Source organism: Podarcis muralis, chromosome 7, assembly GCF_964188315.1.
Source record: "Podarcis muralis chromosome 7, rPodMur119.hap1.1, whole genome shotgun sequence".
Lineage (NCBI taxonomy): Eukaryota > Metazoa > Chordata > Lepidosauria > Squamata > Lacertidae > Podarcis > Podarcis muralis.
The window spans coordinates 25,711,613-25,732,854 of record NC_135661.1 but is presented as its reverse complement, the minus strand read 5'-3'; the positions used below and the strand labels follow the sequence as shown (position 1 = coordinate 25,732,854).

The 21,242-nt window shown below is 49.7% G+C and overlaps 1 protein-coding gene across 2 annotated transcripts in view; it reads right to left on the bottom strand.

Annotated features, from left to right (window-relative positions):
- Positions 1–21,242, bottom strand: part of SEMA4C (semaphorin 4C) — a 63,940-nt gene that overhangs the window by 41,626 nt on the left and 1,072 nt on the right. For both annotated transcript variants that reach the window (XM_028740612.2, XM_028740611.2), the window contains exon 2: positions 349–554. In XM_028740612.2, the coding sequence (XP_028596445.2) occupies positions 349–466 (118 nt within the window). In that variant the 5' untranslated portion in view covers positions 467–554. The remainder of the gene's footprint in view (positions 1–348; positions 555–21,242) is intronic.

The window sequence follows — 21,242 nt, the reverse complement described above, 5'->3', positions numbered from 1 at the left end:
CGAATTAAGTTCTTAACCCGAGATACCACTGTAGTTGTTTATTTTCTTGACATCTGACGGGAGGGCATTCCACAGGGCGGGCGCCACTACCAAGAAGGCCCTCTGCTTTTCAGGGGCAGCGGCTGCTTTTTTAAAATAAACACTATGCATTTGTGATTTCTATAAAGCCACCAATACGCATTTAAAATAGAAGAGAAGGGGAGAGGAAAGCCTGTAACCTCACTGCCCACTTAAGGGAGATGTTATCTAGGTCTCTGTTGCGGATATGCAAGCACACAGTGGACATCTATCGAGCTTCCATTTTCACCCTGGCATACAGGTTGGGTCAAAAAGGCGCACTTGACTCACCTTTGTAGGGGACTGTTTTCCGGGGCACCAGGTTCCACCAGTTGCTAACCGAGGAGGCGCCCACACTCAGAACTACAGAGGCCAGGAAACACATGCCCAGGGCTGGGCTGGCGGCCATGCTGACCAGGACGCAAGGCTCCCGCTTCTCCCGCTGCCTTCCGAGGAGGCTCCTGCTGCGATGCCTTCCTCTCGCTCCGTCAGGGGCCCTGACAACAATGGAAGGAAGGAGGTTAGCCTGGCTAAGGTTACAGCGGCCTCAATTATGAATGAACAGTGTCAGAATCGGATGGTGGGAAAGGAAGGGGGAGGGAAAGAGGATGCAGAGGGGAACAAAGGGGGCATTGAGAGAGTTTCCACTCAGGTACTGCGATGATCGGCTCCTGCTTGAAGGGAAGGAGCATGTGGCAGCGAGGATGAGTCAGGCTGTGAGTAACCAGGGCTGGAAATGGAAGGACCCCCCCCCCCAGCACATATACATCACTTGTCCAATTCTGAAATTCCACTTCCTGTGTGTCTATATCAAGAAAAGGGTTTCCTGGACATCACAGGGCACTGACTTGAAAGAGAGTCATTGTGAAATATAGCCCAGAGCATTAAAAAAGGTAACCACTAATGTGCCCATTAAGGTTGTGATGCTGATAATGGTTTCTGATCTGAGGTGTACCAAGACTCTCAGCCTTGGGAGCAGAGTTCAAGCTGGGGAATTCGGACAGAGGAACAGCAGGTTATGAATGCATTTCCTAGGCTGGAGGCAGACGAGAAGACCTTCTTTTTAAAGGCGGCGGGGAAGGGGGGGGGAGATTTGATCTGTGAAGGCTCCTTCAAGCCACCACTTCCAGCTGGTGAATGTCAATGTGCAAGCATGTGTGCTCCTCTGTGTTTTTTGGTGCAGTTTGGGCAGCTGCTTCTTTTGCAGAGTTGGAGAGGTTTTGCTTCTTAGGGTGATTGGTTTTGGACCACAACTCCAATTATCCCCATGTGGAGGCTATCAGGCTGGGAGAGGCTGGTTGTCAAACACCTGCTTTTTACTTACACACACACTCACGCCACGTCCTCTTCTCAAATTGTTTTTAGAAGCAGGCCAGCCCCCACCACAAAACTATTAAGCAGAGTCAAGAGTGAGGTGAATATACACACACTACAAGCCATGATCTTTTCCCAAGTGCCCAGAGTGTTTCTGGAGAATTTGGGGAAACTGAACTACTGTAGTGGCGGAGTGTGAATTAGCTCCTCTTCAGTTCATTTACCCATAATTAATTCCCCAAGATGTCTTACTCCGAATCAATTCCATTCTCCCCGTGCATTACCCCAAGTTATATTAAACCATTTCATACACCCCACAATTCATATCCCACTCACGTCACCCTATCCCTAAATTCTCCAGAAGCGGCCTGGGCACTCGGGGAAATAAATGCTGTGGCCCGTGTGGTGGTTAGAGTGCTGGACCAGGGCCTGGGGAGCCGGGTTCAAATCCCACTCAGCCACGCCACTTGCTGGGGGCGACCCTCAGCCAACCATCTCTCAGCACAACCTCCCTCCCAGGGTTGTGAAGATATAATAAAGAGAAGGAGTATGAAAGGTGAAATATAAATGTACACTAATAATTCAGCAGTTTTGATTGTTGCCCTAAGACTTAAAAATATTTGTAATGTTTCTCAAGAAAGAAAACCTAACTGCTATAATAATTTGCTGGTTTAATTTCACCAGCCAACCAACCACAATGCTTGTTAAGGGTTCCCTCGGGTCAAATGGCTGGTGGGCTTGTTGTGCTGCGTGCAGGCCCAGCTTGGCCGGATTACTTGTTGTGCTAACAGCCTCCTTGCTACATTTTGCTCTTGGGTTTGCTAAACACAGCTGGAATGGGGTGGGCACCACAGAGAAAAACCATCCAACAGTGCAGAACTACACTGGCTTAATTTGATAGAATAAGTTCCTCATCACTTTCTTTCCAACTTGTTCGCCATGGAATATTAACTTTGGGAAGAAAAAGAGTAGCAAGGCATTTTTTCCATATTTAAACTGGTCTTCTCTACAGTAGGATTAGGCAGAACAAGGTAGATACATAGAATCATAGAGTTGGCCGAATCAACCAAATCCTTTTTGATCTGCCATATGCTCAAACCCAGGAAAATCTTTTTCTGGCTTCAAACATAGAAACTAGATTCTGGGGGGAAACAACCAAAAAAACCCTGACACAATTTTTGAAGGAGCAACCTGCCTCTTGCTGTGCAAGTCCAGAATACCTGGCTCAATTTGCACAGATAGCACCTCTTCAAGAAAATGTCACTTTCAAACTCCTGTTCTGCAGAAACAGGCATTCACTTCTCCCAAGGAGAGCGCGGCACAACTTCCTGCCGCACACCTGTGGGTGAATCACATCCAAGCGCAACAGAGCCACAGCTGCTGCTTAATTTGTATTGATCAAGGGTTCCTTTCAGAATCTGGCTAAGATAGATCAACAGCCTGACTCAGTTAAAGGCAGCTTACTATGTCCGAAGTTGTTCTGAGTCTTTCCCATTTCTCCACCTGAAGCCCATGAGCATGTGCAGAATGTGCTTAAACCCCATCACTTCTGAATCTAACTGACATTCAGGGGCAGGGCTAGCCCACACGCTTGAGCCAATACATTTGTCTACATCTGGAATACAGCCTCGGAATAGCCAATAGCTAGACCAATCCAACAGCAGCAGCCTGAGATCCTCTAAGTCTTACCTGGCTTGAGATTTGTAGAACTCTGGAAAGACAAGATTTTCAAGGGCATCAAGAATGCGCTCTCTCCCCTCCCCCCCCCTTGCAGAATTATGTTCCCAGGTTGGTTAACCATGACAGTCTGAAAATGGTTAAAGCACACAAGTGCAGACAGGGCCTCAGGTGCCCCTCTCTGCGCAGCCCTCCAAATCAGAAGCTGAGCATCCAGCAAAGCACAGTGGAAGGGGGGGGGGGAGGATGGAGAATTACAAACAAACGTGAACACTCACGTTCCCGACAGGAAGGAGAGAATGGAGAGACCAGGCTGAGAACCAGCCAACCAAGTAATTGTATACTATTTCATTTCAGGACTTTATAAATCCAGAAAATTGTTCTGAACAAGACAGCTAATTTCAGCTCTCCCCAGTCCAATCCCAAAACTCTAGGCCAGCCATTGCCAACTTGGTGCCCTCCAGAGGTTGTTGGGAGGGACAGGTGGGAATTGCAGTCTAACAAACTGTGAAGGGCATCAGGTTGGCAACACCCCAAACTTGATTAGGGGGAGTGCCATAGTTCTGTGGTAGGTAATCAATACCTCAAGGACTGCCTCTCCCCATATGAACCAACCTGGACCCTGTGATCATCATCTGAGACCCTTCTTTGTGCTCCTCCTCCATGAGAGGTCCAGAGGGTGGCAACACAAGAACGGACCTTTTCTGCGGTGGCTCCCTGCTTGTGGAATGCTCTCCCCAGGGAGGCTTGTCGGGCGCCTTCATTATATATCTGTAAGTGCCGGGCAAAAACATTCCTCTTCTCCCAGATCTGAAACCTTGGAGAGTCACTGCCAGCAAGTGTAGATGATACTGAGCTAGATAAGACTGATGGAATAAGACAGCTTCCTAAATTTTGCCTCCAACTTGAGATGCTGGGTTTAATCCTCCTTGCCAGCGACCAGAGCTTAGTTCTGAGCCAAGGCAGACCACAACTGAAGACTTCCACTGCCACAAAGGTCTCCTAATCTGCCCCAATGTGCAATTGCTGCACCGGCTGTGGTTTTACCCAATAGTGAGGGAAAGGCACTCTGCGCAGGTTCATAGTCTTGGGGGGCTTCAAATCCCCACCCAGCCACAAACTTGAGTGGCAGCATGCAAGTGACTCAGTTTCAATTCCCCACGTGTAATCTGAGAAAAGGCTTCTGGGGCTAATAAGTGCCCCTCCACGCACATATTGAATCCTGCCAGCAGCAGGCAATCCACACAAAAAGGCAGCAGCAAGGCTAAATGAGTACCAACATTGCCTGGTCTATCAGTAGCAAAGAGGACAACACAAAACCTCCATGTACAGAGGAAGTATACCTCCAAATATCAGGCGCTGTGGCGAAAGAGCAGAGAAACCACATTGTTAAAAGTAGGGAATTGATTCCCACAAAAGAGGACGCGGACAAATTCATGAAGAAGGCAGCTATCCACAACCACTAGTGATTGTCGCCAGTGTTCAAAACCTGCCAGGTGCCGGGCACATTTTGCACCTGACTACTGGCCACTTGCGACCAAGTGAAGATGCCCAGGTGTCAGGGTGGCAGCTGACGTCTCCACCACCTGGAGGGGCCTGCCTGGGGATCTTGTCTGTTTTCACACACTAGCAACACATCCTTTAGAATTCTATTTGTGATATTTTATCTGCACAATCAGAAAGAAATTCGGGAACAAAAAAGTTGTATTGAAAAATACGACTTTTGAGCAGTCTGGCCCCAAAGTGGAAACTAGACATTCAATTTTGGCAACTGTAACCCTGGTTTAAGGAGCCATTTGGCGCCTGGCTTACATAGCTGTGCTCTTGTGCTCAGGTCCTCCTTGCAGGTCTCCCAGAGGCACCTGGGGGTCACCCATTGTGAGAAGAGGGTGCTGGACTGGATGGGCTACTGGCCCGAACCAGGAGCCAGGCCCCTTCTTACAAAACATCTCCGCCTTCACAAACCTTGCCTGTGAGCTTCCTAGAGCTGGCGAGCTGCTTACAGAATACTGGATTAGATGGCTCTGTCATCTGACACAGTGATTTATATATTTGCGTGCTGCTCCCACGACGCACATGTGCTCACACACATGCGCACATGTGCTGGAGGAGAAAATGAGTCCTTGCTCTCCTCGTCCCCAGTAATGTGATTTGCTGGCTGCCCCCCTTCCTCCCAAGGGCAGAGTTTCACGCCACACTTCCCAAACTGGCTTCCTTCCAAGTCGGCAGGAGTGAGGGGGCTACCTGTCTCTTGGCTCTGCTTGTTTGCAAGCCAGTTTGCCTTCTCTTAAAATTATTCCAGACAGGGAAGCAGCAAAGTCAACTCCCCACATGACCCTCCGGTCAGCAGGACTCACACAGCAAGACTGCAGAGTGTGCCGGTTAAAACATAGTATAAAACTGCCCCAGAGAGCCCACCCCATGAGCCGAGGCCCATCCCTCCCCTCCCCCATCAGGCACACAAAGCCAATTAGGACGCCGTGGTTTTTTAATATCATCAAAGCTCCCTGCCAAGGCTCCCAACAGCCGCAGCCATTTGGCCTGCATCATTATGCCCACTTAACAGATCACAAGCCGGGGATGAGTAACAGCCCATGGGGTCGCTAGAACCAGTTTTCGCGGCACTCCACCTCCTAGGGCTAATTTAAAATTAAAGTAACTATATATACCTACAGAGCAAAGCAAGGTATTTGAACCTAGAAAACCTGGGATCAGCTTTGCGCTTGGTCACGTGCACCCACAAGCCACTCAGGCACCAGGGTAATTTGGGGGTACTTGGAGCTCACCTGACAGCCCTGCTGTTGGAAGGATAAATGTAAAGAACACGGCCCATTAAAATGTTCTGCCAGTTATTCCCTAGGCAAGGTTGGCAAAGTCACTCCTGCCCCGCAGCCTCAGGGGCGCAGTCTGTAAAACGGGAAAAGTGCAGACCTAAAAACACTACTTAGCATCTCCACACCTATTCCAAGTGTTCAGAATTGCTTCACAAACATTTACCTCACTAATCCTCACAACAACCCTTTAAGGTAGGTCCACAGACAGCGAAAAGGAACGACTGGGAGCCAGTTGTCTGAGCGAAAAGTTCATGGCAGACCCACCCAGAGGGCACTATTGACTGAAAAGTATATTAACTGCCAAAAATAAAGTAGTAAAATAAGTCCATTTTGAATGACCTGCTTCCTTCAGCCATCCTGCTACATTTCTGTATATGGTTGGTATCCAACTAATTTCTACAATGAAATTAATGAGTAAGTGTCAATTAACATCAAAGGGTCTCCTCTGAGGAGGACCAGCATGGGATGCAACCCTTTTTAGTCATTATCTACGAAGTGCTGCATCTATGCCTACAAAGCCACCAACTAACAAAAGTGAAAATGCTGCCGTTTCCCTGGTCTTTGGGGGGCAGAGCCAAGTGTGGGTCTCTGCTGAGGGCAGGCTGGGTCAGGGCCCAATAGCTTTCAAAAGGCTGTGGGGGCAAAGGCCAGTGCAAAATCTGCCTTTTCACCTCAAGCTTACAGCTGAACAAGAAAAGAAAAATATCACCAATTATTTGACCACCAGGGCCACGGGTGGTCATGCAGCACGAACCACTATGTAGATGACTAGAGGATCTAAACTAGGTTTCCACCCAGTTTTATTATCCACTAACTGTGTGGAGGGGGGTGGAATGGGGGAAGCAAAATAGCCTGCACTGGCTCTATTTTAAAAGAAAGAAACAGCAATGTTCTCCGAGATCCAGGCCAAGAGCCACGGCCCTCCACACCAGAAACCTCTGCCAGGACTTAGAAATGCAGCCCAGCCAACTCACCACAAATCCTTCGATCCAACTCTCCCCAAATAAGCCTCCCCCCTTGGTCAAATCCCCTTTCTTGTGGCTTTCCTGTGCTTTTAACCACTTCCTGTCTTCCGAATGAGGCCAGCGCTGAGTCAGCTGCATGTAGGAAGGGGGGGGGGGAGAACGAAACAATTAACAGTTCCAAAAAAGCAGCAATGTTTTCCTTTTCCAGCTGAGTCGGAACTGCAACCACACCTTCCTCTGCCCCTGGGAGCTAAGTCCGCCTCACTACCAAGAACGCAGATGGATCACGTCTTCTGCAATCTCTGGCAAAGGCAGCCTTGCCTGGCCAAACTCACGCCTCCCCCCCCCCCCCCCCATCAACTCTGGGAAGGATGCAAGGCGCTGTGAAAGGCGGCACGGGAGGGAAGGAGAGAAGGGAAGACTTCCGGTCCTCAATCCAACCAAAAGCTGGCTACTAGTTCACAGCAGAGAGAAAGGCACTCTGTACATGTTCAGAGGCTACCACTTCATGCCAGCAGTCTCAAAGCCAGGATTCCTGTGTTCCTTTTTTATTTTCAGGGAAAAGCTGCAGTGCAGGCTGACAAAAGCGAAGCATCAACTAGGAAGGAACCTTATCAGGAGCAGAAACAACACAGAACACAGAAAGCTGTCTTACATGTTCCATCTACCTCAGCACGGTCTACACCGACTGGATTTCAGGCAGGAGTCTCTGCCAACCCTACCTGGAGATGCCAGGACTGAACCTGGGACCTTCTGCTTGCAAGGCAGGTGCTGTGCCACTGAGCTATGGCCCTTTCCCAGCATAGACACAGCTGCCCTGAAGGTCCGGCCCAACCACTGGCCAGAGGGAAGCAGGTGCCTCTGGCTGCGGCTGCTGGGAGGCAGGAAGCAGCAGCAAAGGCTTTGGTGCTCCGTGCACAACACATACACCCATCACTACTGGTCACGGTGGCTATGCCCCACCTCCACGGTCAGAGGCAGTGCGTCTCTGAAGGCCAGCTCCTGGCATCCCATGTGGGCAGAGTGCTGTTGTGCTCAGGCCCTGCTTTTCAGGCTTCCCACAGGCATACGGCTGGCCGCTGTGAGCACAGAGTGCTGAACTAGGTGGGCCAGAGGCCTGATCCAGCAGGAAATCTGCCCCCCAAGCATGCCTGCTGCTCTTGCGTGTCGCAGAGGAGCCTGACCTGTTGTCTGTGTTGAAGCAAGAGATTCCACCGCCAGCCTGCTCAGCTTTTCTGTATGGAATGGGGTGGGAGGCCAGGACAGAGCACCCTCTTACGGCTTACGAACACTCGCTCAAAACATCCAGTTGAGCATGCAACGGTGGGGCAGCCATTGCCAATGGCTTTCCGGTTCACATGCCACTGGGCCAACCTGGCACCTTCAGCCCAAGATGGCTAGGAATAGCCAGAAGCCGGGGGGTGAGTGACCTACGGAAAACTTGACTTATCCCGGGGGGATGGGGGGGTGGAGGCCGGAAGAGACATCTCACTTGCTGGCAGCTGAAACAACCATTCAGATGCCAGGCTACACCAATGGTCTCCACCAGGCCATTGCCAAGTTCTATTTCAGAAATCCCCAAGAAGACAGGAGGAGGCTGCAGAGGCGGGTAATGGATCAGTAAACAACACACCCATCATGCGTCACAATCCCCAAATAAGCATTGATGTGGGACAAGGGAAGGTACCCCCCCCCAACACACACACAGAGCAGAAAAGATGCAGTAAGTCAAGACAGGAAGAAATGTGGACTTCTTTATCCTGGACGACATCAAGGACCACCAAATGACACAGAAGCAGAGTTCTAATGTTGACTGTTGTGGAACTGAGGGGGACATCAAGATGCTCATGGTTGCTGGCTGGTCTTTCTGGTGCATCCTCCACAGGTGAATCTTCATTAACTCAACCCAATCGCCTTGCCCTACTCAGGCTGTGTTTCCCTGGTACTTTATCAACCCTAGCTTGAAAACAAAAGGCATTATAGCACCTTAAAGACTAGCAAACGTATTATTATGGGGCATACTTTCTTGGAGCAGAATCCACTTCCTCTCCAAGAGCAGCATTCTGGCACAGTTCCTGTTCCTTTCAAATGGGTTTGCATAGGAGAAGTTCCTGATTAGAGTGTGCCTGCACCTAAACTGTGGAGTGGACAGAATAGAAAATCCACTTTGATTTTCCCGCTCAGGCCCCCGAATACCTGGGGTGGAGAGCAGGCTCACTCCAAGATGCCACAAAGCAGGGGTTGCCAATGTGACGCATGGGAGGACGGCAGCTCCCACCAGTCCCTGTCAGCACAGCCAATGGGCAGGAATGATGGAGTTGCAGACCACAAGATTTGAGGACATGGCATTGGCTATGCCTGGCTCCATCCCAGATTGGGGAAAACAAGCCAAAACGGGTCCATTATCTTCCTTTGGGGTTGGAGGGCAATTCCTTTTTTGAACTAGCTGCTGTATTCTCCATAAAAAGAATCAGATGTTGTAGATCACCGAGACGGATTGTCACAACCAGAGAGACCCACTGTGCATGCAGGGACCTAGACATGGTGAATTCTGTGTAGTGATGCCCACATGAGAACCTGGATGAAAGTCAAGGCCTTTCAGGTCCAGCAGCCCATTTCCCAGAGTGGGCAAGTAGGTGCCCCTCAGAAACCCACCATCAGGCTGTGAGTGCAGCAGTCGTCTCCTCCGGCTGGCATTCCTAGGGATGCTGTCTCTCCTGGAGGTAAGATACAGCCATCAAGACAGTGGGCACTGATAGCTTCATGCTGTGTGAATTTGCCTAATCCCTAAGTAGGTGATGATCACTATATCTTACAGCAGCAAATTCCCAGTTTACATGCATGAAGCAGTGCTTCCTTTCCTCTGTCCTGGAATCTCCCAGCATTTCAGCTTCATTGCAGGATTCTTGATTCTAGTGTTATGAAAGGGGGGGTGAGGGGGGGGTCACTTTCTCCATGCCGCGCATCCTTTGATAGGCCTCTGTTATCCTCCACATGCCCAGACATCTTTTTTCTACACTAACCCCCCCTCCCCATTGTTGCAATATATCCCTTGACAATCATCGCCACCCTTTTCAGAGATGTGCTATCTACACTGTGGCCCCACTAAGTCTGTACAATGTGGCCCTTTGAGGCTCTATCTGAGGCAATTGGGTTTGTACCGCAGCCACACCCTCTCCCCCTAGAACAGCTTTTCTCAAACTTGGGTCCGCCAGTTGTTGCTGGACTGATCATGCCTAGCTAGCAGGACTAGCTGCTGCCCAAGACCACACCTGCTTTGCACCTTCCTTGAGGGTTCTTGCCTGGCTGGACTGTTGTCTTGGACCTCTGATCATGCCTCCCACTTGCCAGGGCAGAGAATAAATAGCAGGGGATGGGGGTGTAGACACTAGCCCATGGTATAAAGCTAAAATTCACTTGTTGCTACACCTACTTTTGCCTTTGGTCCCACCCACCACTGGGATGCGGCCCCCGGAAGGCAATGTGGCCCTCCGGCTGAAAAGGGCTATCCACCCCTGCTACAAGGGCATTCCTCTATTGGCAACTTTGTTTTTATCCTTCTCGCCTTGAGGGATACCTCCGATTCCTGGGACTGGTTCAGATTTGACTCTTCCATCATTTACAGATTGCAGCACTAACTGAGAGACATCACACGTCTTGGCACCCTGGGCTTGAGCTCACATCTCCAGGGCAAGTCAAGTGGGACTCAAGTGCAGAGCGTGCAAAGGGTGAACTGGCTGCAGAGCACACAGCCCACATTCCCATAAGCACCTCTGAGATGCAGGGTCAGGGCGAGTTGCGCAGCATTTGGAAAGCCCTGGACAAGACCATTTTTAGAATTCAGCTGGCCTGAGGATGGTGGGAGTCACAGCTGCTATTGTTCTTCATTAAGGGAAACAGGAAGAGCCCTCCCTCCTCCCAAGGTCCCCGAAGGAGGCAGAGTTCATGGCAGAAAGAAGCATATAAATGGATCTCCGGAAAGGGAAGAAGGAACAGGGTCAGTGGACTGTGGGAACCGAAGGCTATTACACCAGGAAGCCCCACCACCAAGCACAGTCCAAGCAGAGCCGGATCTTGGATCTCGGCCGTCACCATCAACTGTGGGAGAAGCATGTAAAGGAAGGATTTTGGAGTCAGCCCAGAGGCCATGTGGCCCCTCCAGGCCCCTGGGATTCTCCCTGGACCCCACCTCTTGCCAGCCCTGCTCTCCTAGAGTGCTTCCTTCCTTGCTGGAACTGCATCACCCAACTGTGATGGTGCTTTTTGCACAGATGTCCCCTTCAGTACAGAAAGAAAGGTGACACCCATTGCTCCACCTCCTTTTGCCTCTGGCCCTGCCCACTACTGGGAAGTGGCCCCTAGAAGGTTGGCCAGGAGGGAATGCGGCCCTCAGACTGAAGGTTCCTCAAACCTGCTCCTACTTAACTTCATGAAGGAATCGGGGGAAACTGTGGAGTAATAAAATAAGCACCCTGAACACGTACAGAATGCATTTCTCACAGATTCCAGGATAGCACAGCATTGCTTCGGGTCAAAGGCTGCAACCTCAAGACATGCTGCAGCCCCCAGGCCTCTTTTTGCAAATTAGCCTCCCTCTCCTGCCCCACCACCCTGCAAACTACACTTGAAATCATGTTATACAAACTTCCTCACCCCGGAATTCATGTGGGTTTGGATGTGCTAGGCTACTATAAATTTATGCAAATTTAAAAATAGCTCACTGCTTAATATTAGCAGCTGCCTGAAAAACCAGACTTCAGTTATAAAAAAAGCAAATGTGAAAATTGGAATAAAGGGGGCAGGAAGATTCCAGCACTCAACAGCTTCTCCTCCAGGCCTTTTTCATAAAGATTCAGCTCCCTGGGGCACAGGAGAAAACACTCAACTTGGGGTTCATCTGTGCTCAGTCATAAGAAACTTTAAAATGTGAAGAGAGATTCCAGTGTGAAAATGCTGGATTAGAATTTATCAAGAAGTTTGACTCTATCTGCGCGGGGGTTTCCTTTTCCACTCCACCTCTTAAATAACACAGCAAATCTAGAATGATTGTGTTGTATCACCAATTAATGCTTCCACGAATGATCCACTGGGCTTATATTGCATACATTTTAGCATTAACTGAATGGTCACAAACTCTGCATTTTGCATTCTCTTCCCATTTCTCCCCACAGGTCACCTCCCCTTCCCATCTGAAAAATGTATAATCTGTCTGCCATCTGAGGAGAGGTCCATGCACCTGATGTTGTGCATGCTGTAATCCACGAAAGTATACCCTATAATACAGGGATGAGCAGGCGAGAAGGCTTTGCTTTGTTGTTTTTTTAACTCCCCCAAATCCACCAATTAGAGCCTGGTGCAAAATATGTGTGCTTAGAATTAAATAATTTGGAGTCCAGGAATTAGTTCTGGGTACCGGAACTGGCTGAGTTTTGTTGCTGCTACTGTTAAACAAACTGAGTCAGAAATGCTTCTGATCTCCTTCAAATCACCCAGAAATCTGCCTTGCCCATCCCCGACATAATACACATCTTAATCTTGAAGGTCCCACAAGACCCTGATGTGTTCACTGCAACAGACAACTGCGGCTATTTGTATATTTGGTTAGGCTGTCTTGGGTGGCTTGCAAGTTGGGGGCTGTGGAACTCAAGCTGGAACTCCCCCCTCCCCCAAGTGCTGCTGGCCGGAGGCAGGTTGAATTGGCTGGTCAGAGTCCTGCCAAACCCTTCTAATTCCTGCACTGCGAGCAAAGGAGAAACCCACTCTGGTACCATGGGGTGTTTGAAAGTCAGTGGCAGCAGGAAACCCCACCCTCTGCAGGAAAGCCACATCTGTAGATCACTGCTGGATCTCAGGAGAATGGCAGCAACCTTGGCAAGTGTTGAGCAGGTGCTTACAACCAGATCAGAAATAGACCAAGATAAGCAACAAATGTGGAAAAGTCTGTTTAGTGCACACCTTTGGAACCCAGCAACACACCCTGCCCCGCAATCCCCCCCCCTCTTGGTTTATGCATCTGGGCTGAGCCAAACCATGCACGCCAACAAGAAAGCTACTGGACTGAATGGGGGCGACCCCCCCCCCAACCGGAATATAGGAAACTGCGTCAGGCCAAGTCAGATTCTTTGTCCATCCTTACACCAACTGGCAGCAGCTCTCCAAGATTTTGGAAAAGGGTTGCAGCTCACGCCTTCTGCATGCTCTGCCCCTTTCCCAGACGGTGCATCAGGAACGAAGTGTGCCAATCAGTTTATACCGTAACACATCCTTTGCCAGCCTAGTGCACTCTAGATGTTTTGGACCACAGCTCCCAATGAGTGGAAGTTGCCATCCAAAACATCTGGAGGACTCCAGGGTGGGAAAGGCTGTGTTACAGGTGGACTGCTATCCCCATCAGCCAGCACTGCTGTGCCCCCATCAAAACTTTCCTCAAAGCACTTCAACACATTTTGAAGGTTTTTGTTCTGTTTTTCACAATCATGCAGTACTGTATTTTATGAAATAAAATTAACAAACTCTGGCAGGGAGGGGGAGGATCGTCTGACTCCAGCCACAGACACCCTAGAAGCCACTTGCAAATTTGTCTACATCCACTAACAAGCAGCACATTCCAACCTGACACCCCCCCTCGCCCCCGTCAATCGCTGAAGAGCCAAGCGGCAAGAAATCCACCATTGCCCACAGGCCTGCATGAGCAGCTTCAAACGGGTCAGAGGATGCTTTTGATAGGGGGCTGATTATGTTGGCAAAAGGTGGCAGGAACATTCCTATTAATGCTGAAGTGTCCATCAGACTCCAGGGGCGGCAGTGAAATCCTGACTAGAGAAACCACCAGGCCACTTACTAATGCAAATACACACAGGTAGCTCTCAATTATACACCAGTGAGGACTACTTTCCAATGCAAATATATTCAGCTGCTACAGTTAGATAGCGGCTTACATCTCAAAACAGTTGCAGTTGCCTAAGTGAGCCAACAGGCTGGAGAAATTTGCATTAGTGCAGACGGTAACACCAGGCGTTCACTCTCCATGGGGGAGAATTTAAAGGCCTTTCCACTTTGGCTGAAAGGAGATCTGTGCCATTCCACCGTTACTTCACCAGCTGATGCCAACTCAGTAGGAAGGAGCCAATTTTTACCTATGGCTATATCAAAGAACCACCAAAGCTACCTGAGACTGCAGAGCTGAAGCGAGACACGCTTTGGCCTCTGCCATGGAACCATGTCTCCCTATCTCCCAGGAAGAACATTCTGCAAAGGGAAGGGCAACCTGGCCCCATCCATCATCTAATGAAGGCACAGCTGCTCCAGTGCTCGCTTTCTTCTTCCTCCCTCCCCAATCCTTTTTCCTTTCGTGCCATGTCAGTTACGTGAAGCATCATTTGTTAACTGCTTCCTGTGTCTTGTGGATAAACATTTTTCTCTTGACCCATAAGATTTATTTATTTATTTTTACATTTACCTTTCCTCCAAGGAGCTCAAGACTGGACTCTCCCCCCGCCCCCGCCCCCTGGAAATCCTGTTTGTACCTGTATCTTGCTTTAAAATATTAAGCAGTTTAGAAATGCTTCTAAATAAATGAATAAATTGTGAGCCTATCAGATGGCAGGGGCCATCTTATTTTTCAGTATGTGAACAGCGCTTAGAAAATGTACCCATAGTTAAACTATGGCATCTGCTTCTACAAGATGTGGTGAATTTTAAATGTTTTAAATATGAATTTAAAAGGAGATTAGGCATTGGTCACTAACCATAATGGCCATATAACCTCTCCAAGATCAGAGGCAGGGGGTCTCTGATTGCCACAAGCAAGAGACGACCACTGCCCTCATGTTCTCCTCATGGGCTTTCTGGAGAAAAAACCATGGACACCACCTTGAGCTCCTCCTGGGAAAAGTTGCAATAGAAATGCAACAAATCTTTTAAATAAATCTGGCAGATCACTGTAGGCAGCAGAATGCTGGTCTCGATAAGCCATGTCTGGGGAACCTGGGGCCTCCAGGTGCTGCAGAACTACATCTCCCATCATCCCTGGCCACAGGCCATGCTGCCTGGGCCTGAGGGGAGATGTAGGTCAGCAGCATCTGGGGGGCCAAAAGTCCCCACACCTGAAACAGACCTTTTCTCAGACCCATCAGGAACTGGATCCTTTAAACTAGAGATATTGCGTGAATATACATTCCCACTGAGTTATCACAGATCTTCCCATTTTTGGATGCTGTGAAGAAAAGAGCCGTCGAAGTCAGCAGAGCAGTTGCACAACTCCCAACTAAAAGAGGCTCCGGAACAGCCAGTGAGTCAAAGAGGGGAAGAGGACAAAATTAAGCCCCAAGAGAGAAGGCAGAAGAGCAAGACTGTGGAAGCACATTTATTGGGTTCTGAATAAAAATGATTCAGCCTAGATCAGTCCACCTGAAATGGCTACTTCATGGGGATGGATTTCGGGGTGCCAATAAAGAGAGTAATTAGGAACACAAACAGATCTGGCCACCGTGGACCATCTCCCAGGATGTTCCATTCATTCCACCGGGGCTTCCAGGGGATTGTCTCCCATAAGTCGAGGGGCAGCGGTTCTTTTTACCTTAGACTACCACACAGATGGGGACCCTGTGGCTCTCCAGATGTTCAATTATAGCCCCTATCACCCCTAAGCACACTAGTTGCTGATGAGAACTGGAAGACCAGCAACTCCTGGAGGGCCACAGGTCCCCCATCAGTGCTGTACTACATGGTGGGTCAGTCTTAGGCAAGAATACAAAGGGAACTCCTCATCCAAGGAGCTAAAATTTAGGCAGAAGGAAGGAACAAAGCAGGCTGGCTCAGTCTAGATTGCTCCAGCAAGGAAATCGGGATGCTTTCTGTGGTGGGAAAAACACATCCAAGATGAATGCCTGTAAGATGCCAATCAGTCCTGTCCCTCCACGGAGGAGTTTCACACCTTGGCAAGACAGACTAGGAATAAAAACAAAATCATTGGTGTCATCCTTGGTGGCTAAGAGGCAGAGATTCACACCAAGAAGTCTGCAGTTCTAATCTCTTACACTCTGCCACTAAATGGCATTAGGAACACTACAGTTCTCTCACCCTCAGTCTTGCATCTGCAAAATGGGGATAACAGCACTGGCCAACCTTTTAGGGCTCATGTAAAGGTTGCTGATTAGCATTATATAATATAGAAGCATTGTGCACATATGAAGCTTAGAGCTATTGGTCCATCAAGCTCAGTATTGTCCACAGACTGGCAACAGCTCTCCAGGGTTTCAGCTGGAAGACAATTCCCAGCCCTGGCTTCAGATGTTCTGCATGCAAGGAAGGTACTGTGCCCCTGAGCAACAGCCCTTGCAGTCCCCTCAGTTTCACCCTGGTGGCTGTGGGTCTCTCAGCTTGCCCTGAACAATGGTGCAGAGCACCCACTGCAGCAAGTGGGTGGGTGGGCTTAGTCCAGGGCCTCTTCTTTAAGGCAGAACTAAACAGGAACAAGAGTGGCAAACTGTAGGAGTCCATTAAAGGATCCTTCCCCAAAATGCAGTGCTCTTTTTCTAGAAAAAGAGGTGATGGAACTCACTATGAACACCTCCCTTGTTCTTATATAATGGCAATGGTGCCCCCATCTGAGAGGTGCCAGAACTGAGTTCTAGCGAGTTCTGGCTGAGGAAAAGCCCTGCTAGGCAGCACCTGCACCTACACACCTCCAGTCGCCCCCACCCCTCATGAAAATGAGCAAAGAACCACGTGGAGGGAGGCCGCTTGTGAAATGGAACAGGCCCCAGACTGGGAGAGTGAAGTACTTGGAGGTCCCAACAGCCTGGCTTTTTATATCACGGACTGGGCCTGGGCAGGACCCCGGACAACTAACTACATTTCCACAGGCAATTCATTATGGCAGCCTTTCCAGTTGGTTTGGACTCCCCTCGGCCTCAGCCAGCACAGCTGCATTACAGCTTGACTCACTTGCTTTGATCCCCTGATGTTATTTCCCATGTAGCATGCCTGTTCCTGAAGGGCAGGTAATAAATAGAAAAAGTAATAGGCTTTAGTCAGACCAAACCTATTGAAATTAATGGACTGAACAGAGTAATGTGTGTTAATTTTAAACGGGTCTACTCTGCGTAGGACTAACACTGGATACACCTTTGGGTATGCACAGCTCTACATCTGTGGGGCCTCAAAATGAGTCCATCTTTGGGTTAAGGAGGTCTAACTGGGGGGTGTCTTGTTTCATGCCCAAATCTACCCTCCCCAGAAAGCATTTGCCCACTACTGCCCTGGTGACATTTGCCACCAGCTCCAAATGCTGCAGCCACCCAGCAGCAGAAATCAGAGGCAATCCCTGACGAAATGCTGTGTTGGCAGCAGGCAGGGGAAAGCAGGCAAAAGGAGGAGAGGAAACGAGAGAGAAAACAAAAGATGCACTTTGCCGCCTCCTGCCCTGGCTGGGAAGATCTTGGTTGGCACAAAAAGCTAACACCAGTGTCGCGTGTGTTTAAATTAGTACCCCTCTGAAAGCCACTTCAGTCCTCTGGAAGCCATGAAGCCGACTCCACCCCAGAGGCAAAAGCCACAGAGTCTGAGATAAAAGAGCCGTCAAGAGATCAAGGAGGAGGATCTGTGGCTCTGAGCCATTTAGTAACTAGCTTTACTACTGCCTCCTCTCACCCCTCCCCCACAAAGCCCAAAATGCTTCTGAGTTGAAGATTCCCAGATCCTGCCTGCAGAACAGAAAATAGAAAGGGGGGGGGGGAGACCACTCCCCTCCTTTGGGAAGAGGAGGAGGGCATGAGGGTGCCCCCTGCTGGAAAGGAATACATAGTCATCCCACTGGCCCCCAATTCTGTAAGAGAGAGAGGGATTTGACAATATGGATCCGCTCCCTTTTGTGTGTCCAAGCAGAAGGCATAGCTCAGGTGAAAGCAGCCTTCCACAACCAGGTGCCCTCCAGATGTTTTGGACTACAATTCTCATCAGCTGTGCTGGCTGGGGCTGAGGGAAGTTGTCATCCAAAGCATCTGTAGGGCACCAGGTCGGGAAAGGCTGGGGAAGGATGCGTCCCTCCTTAGCACCCAATTTGCTTTTTCCAGCAGAGGAAAACTCACCTGGGGTTCATCTCACTCAAGTCCTAAGCAGTCTACATCTTGCAAAACACTTGTAGAGGTAGAACAGTTTCGTGAAAGACCAACATCCTCAGTTTAGCACCAGCAAGGTGTTGACAGGGGGTTAACGTGGGAGGCTGTCATTAGCCCCCAACCCAGAGTCATGTAACTATCAGAACCCTACTAAGATGATCTAAACGAATTGAATCCTTACAGTAATCCTGTGAGGAAGGTTCCCTCAAATAAAATGAGTCTAGAAAGAGAAGAAAATTGGGGAACCTGAGTAGCAAGAGAGAAAGCAGGAATAAATAAGCAAAGACTGCCCACATTTCCTTTGCTAACTTACTTTGCAGATGCTGCTACTCCTGTGCTAATTAAGAAGGAGGGACAATTACTCCTCGCCTCCACACCAAAAATCAGCTCACAGATTAGAAACCTCAGCCAGAGTGGATTGAGAGGGAAAACTGACACCCAGCTGGCATACACACAACAAACAGGTTCTGAGCAAAAGCTATTAGTCCAAGAGCAGCCCAGCTAAATGGAGCGGAGTCCCATGGAGAAGCCCAGCTAACTATTTCCACCTCTGCAGACTCACAAGCAGACACCCCCCCCTCTCCACAAATGTGCCTGGTCCTTCTTGCTAGAGCCCATCACCACATCTTGTGGCAGCGAATTCCACAAGCTCATAACTTCACATGGAAATAAGTCCTTCCTTTTTCTCAACCTTGAGGTAAAAGGTAAAGGTACCCCTGCCTGTACGGGCCAGTCGTGTCCGACTCTAGGGTTGTGCGCCCATCTCACTTAAGAGGCCGGGGGGCCAGCGCTGTCTGCAGACACCTCCGGGTCACGTGGCCAGCGTGACAAGCTGCATCTGGCGAGCCAGCGCAGCACACGGAAACGCCGTTTACCTTCCCGCTAGTAAGCGGTCCCTATTTATCTACTTGCACCCGGGGGTGCTTTCGAACTGCTAGGTTGGCAGGCGCTGGGACCGAACAACGGGAGCGCACCCCGCCGCGGGGATTCGAACCGCCGACCTGACGATTGGCAAGTCCTAGGCGCTGAGGTTTTACCCACAGCGCCACCCGCGTCCCTCAACCTTGAACCTACCAACAATTTCAAAGGCTGATACACACACAGAGCAAATTATATCTGGCTTAATGAGGCATTGAGAAGGGGGATCCTTCTCTGCTTGTGTGGAAAGCACATTTTACAGAGCAAAGAATCCACATCAAGTGTTTCCATCAAATACATGATCACACTCCATCCCTCTGTGATTCTATGGTATGCAGAGTTGCTTACTTCCCAACTGTCCAGCGGTCCTACGCCCTGCTAAAGCAGCTGTTCTGCAACTTCACTGGCAGGTATTAGCTGGCCATTACACTTACCCCCATGCCCAGAAAAGCATTCCCTGCTGCTTCTGCAGATCAGGCTATTATTAAGGCCACAAGAGCAAGCCTAGCAAGGGGCTTTTTGTTCGCTTTTCCTGGTCAGCTGGCAACCCTATTCTGTGTGGCTATGGGATGTGTGGGTGTGGAGAAACGGCAAGGGAGACTGGGGCTATCTGGCCAGGTTTGAACTGGAGAGTTTATTTAAAATAAAAAGCTACATTGAACGGCTGTTGCCTCCCATGCTTTGTACTGATGTGAACAAGCCCCAGGGATCTATTTGCGTTTTTCAAATTACTTAAGAGAAAAAAGAGAGAGAAAAGAGAGAGAAAATAACATTAAAAGCAGGAGGGGGAAGGGACTATAGAGGCTGAAAAGAAAAGCAGCCCAGATGGTGTTGTGTACACATACACAGAAGGGACTTTTTTGTGTTGCTCTGTTTGAAAAGTGGGGAGGCCGCCCCAGACATGCAGGGTTCAAATGTTTGCTGACAAGAGAGACATCAGTATTTCATCTTCTTTTTCCTTTTCCTTTTTTCCCCTTTCCTTTTTTGGGAAGAGCCTGTCTGTGGGGGAGGGCAACAGACCCAAAAACTGCAGCAGCAGGAATAAATATTAGATTAAGATTGTGAGATATATATTAGTGGTGAAGGAAAGGAATAGGAAAGGTTGAGTAGTGCTATCACTAGCCAAATATCTGCTAGAATAATTTTCACGATTCTCTGCCTGGGCCGGGCAGCTGCTCTTGGGCCCCAAGCAAGAAGCCAGAACAGCTGGCTTAGGGACAACCCTTCCCCGCTCCACACACCTGGGGGAGGACTGCCAAGGCCCACCGAATGCTGCAATCCGACCCAAGAGTCAAGGCTTCCCCTTACCTGGAAGCAAGCCCCACTGAATTTAACAGGATTTGCTCCCAGGGAAGCGCCAATGGGATCGGGCTGCGAGCCTAAGAGCGCAGAGGATGAGCGCATGCCTCGCTTGGAAGGCCGGGGAACTTGCTTCTAAGTAACTATGCAGGCAGGCAGTGGAAGACAGGAGTGCCTGGCCTGCTCTGGTCCAGGGGGTCAGGAAGAGGCGGACACGACTCAACAACAACAACTATGCAGGCAGGCAGGAGGGTCCGGCTACCAAATGATGCAGAGGGGCGGGGGGGGGCGGGAATGCCCCGGGCAGGCGGGGGGGGGGGAGATCTCGTAACGCGCTCCTCCAAAAGTCACCAGAAGAAACTTGATCCGGAGCAAACACAGGCACACGCCCCAGCGCGCTCGGGGGGCGGGGGGGAGTTGCGAAGGAAGGCGAGAGGCGAACAGAAAACTTTCCACAGCTGTTTTTTTCTTTGGCTTAAAAAGAAAACAGGCCCATAAGAGGGAAGCAAGCCTAAAACAACATTTTAAACCTGCGTTAGCACGAGAAAGAAGAAAGGAAAACGAAGCCCTTGTGAGAAATTGAGGTGGGGCAGAGGTGCTCCGCAAAAGCTCTTGAGAAGAGCGATCCAGCGCATATTTCCCTGGGAACTGTTGCAGCCAGCGGCACTTACTCCTCAATGAACGTGCAACAGGATCGCGCCCACGTTCCAGATAACACTTGGTCGTTTGCAAAAAAATATGCGGGGCCAGCAACAAATAGGCAGATCATCTCTCTCTCTCTCTCTCTCTCTCTCTCTCTCACACACACACACACACACACACACACACGCACACACAAACACCCCCAACCCTCTCCGGAGAGAAAGGCGCTGGCCAAGCCCATCCTTGGCCAATGCGCGATCTACTGGATCCCAGGAGAAAGCAACGGAAGGAAGGACGGGCGGGGGGTATATCGTCACACCCCGAGCCCGTTTCCAAGAGGGAATCGTCTTTCTCTCCTCCACCCCCCCCGACAAATAAATTAATTTCACGCCAGAAGCGCTTCTCTGCAATGTTGA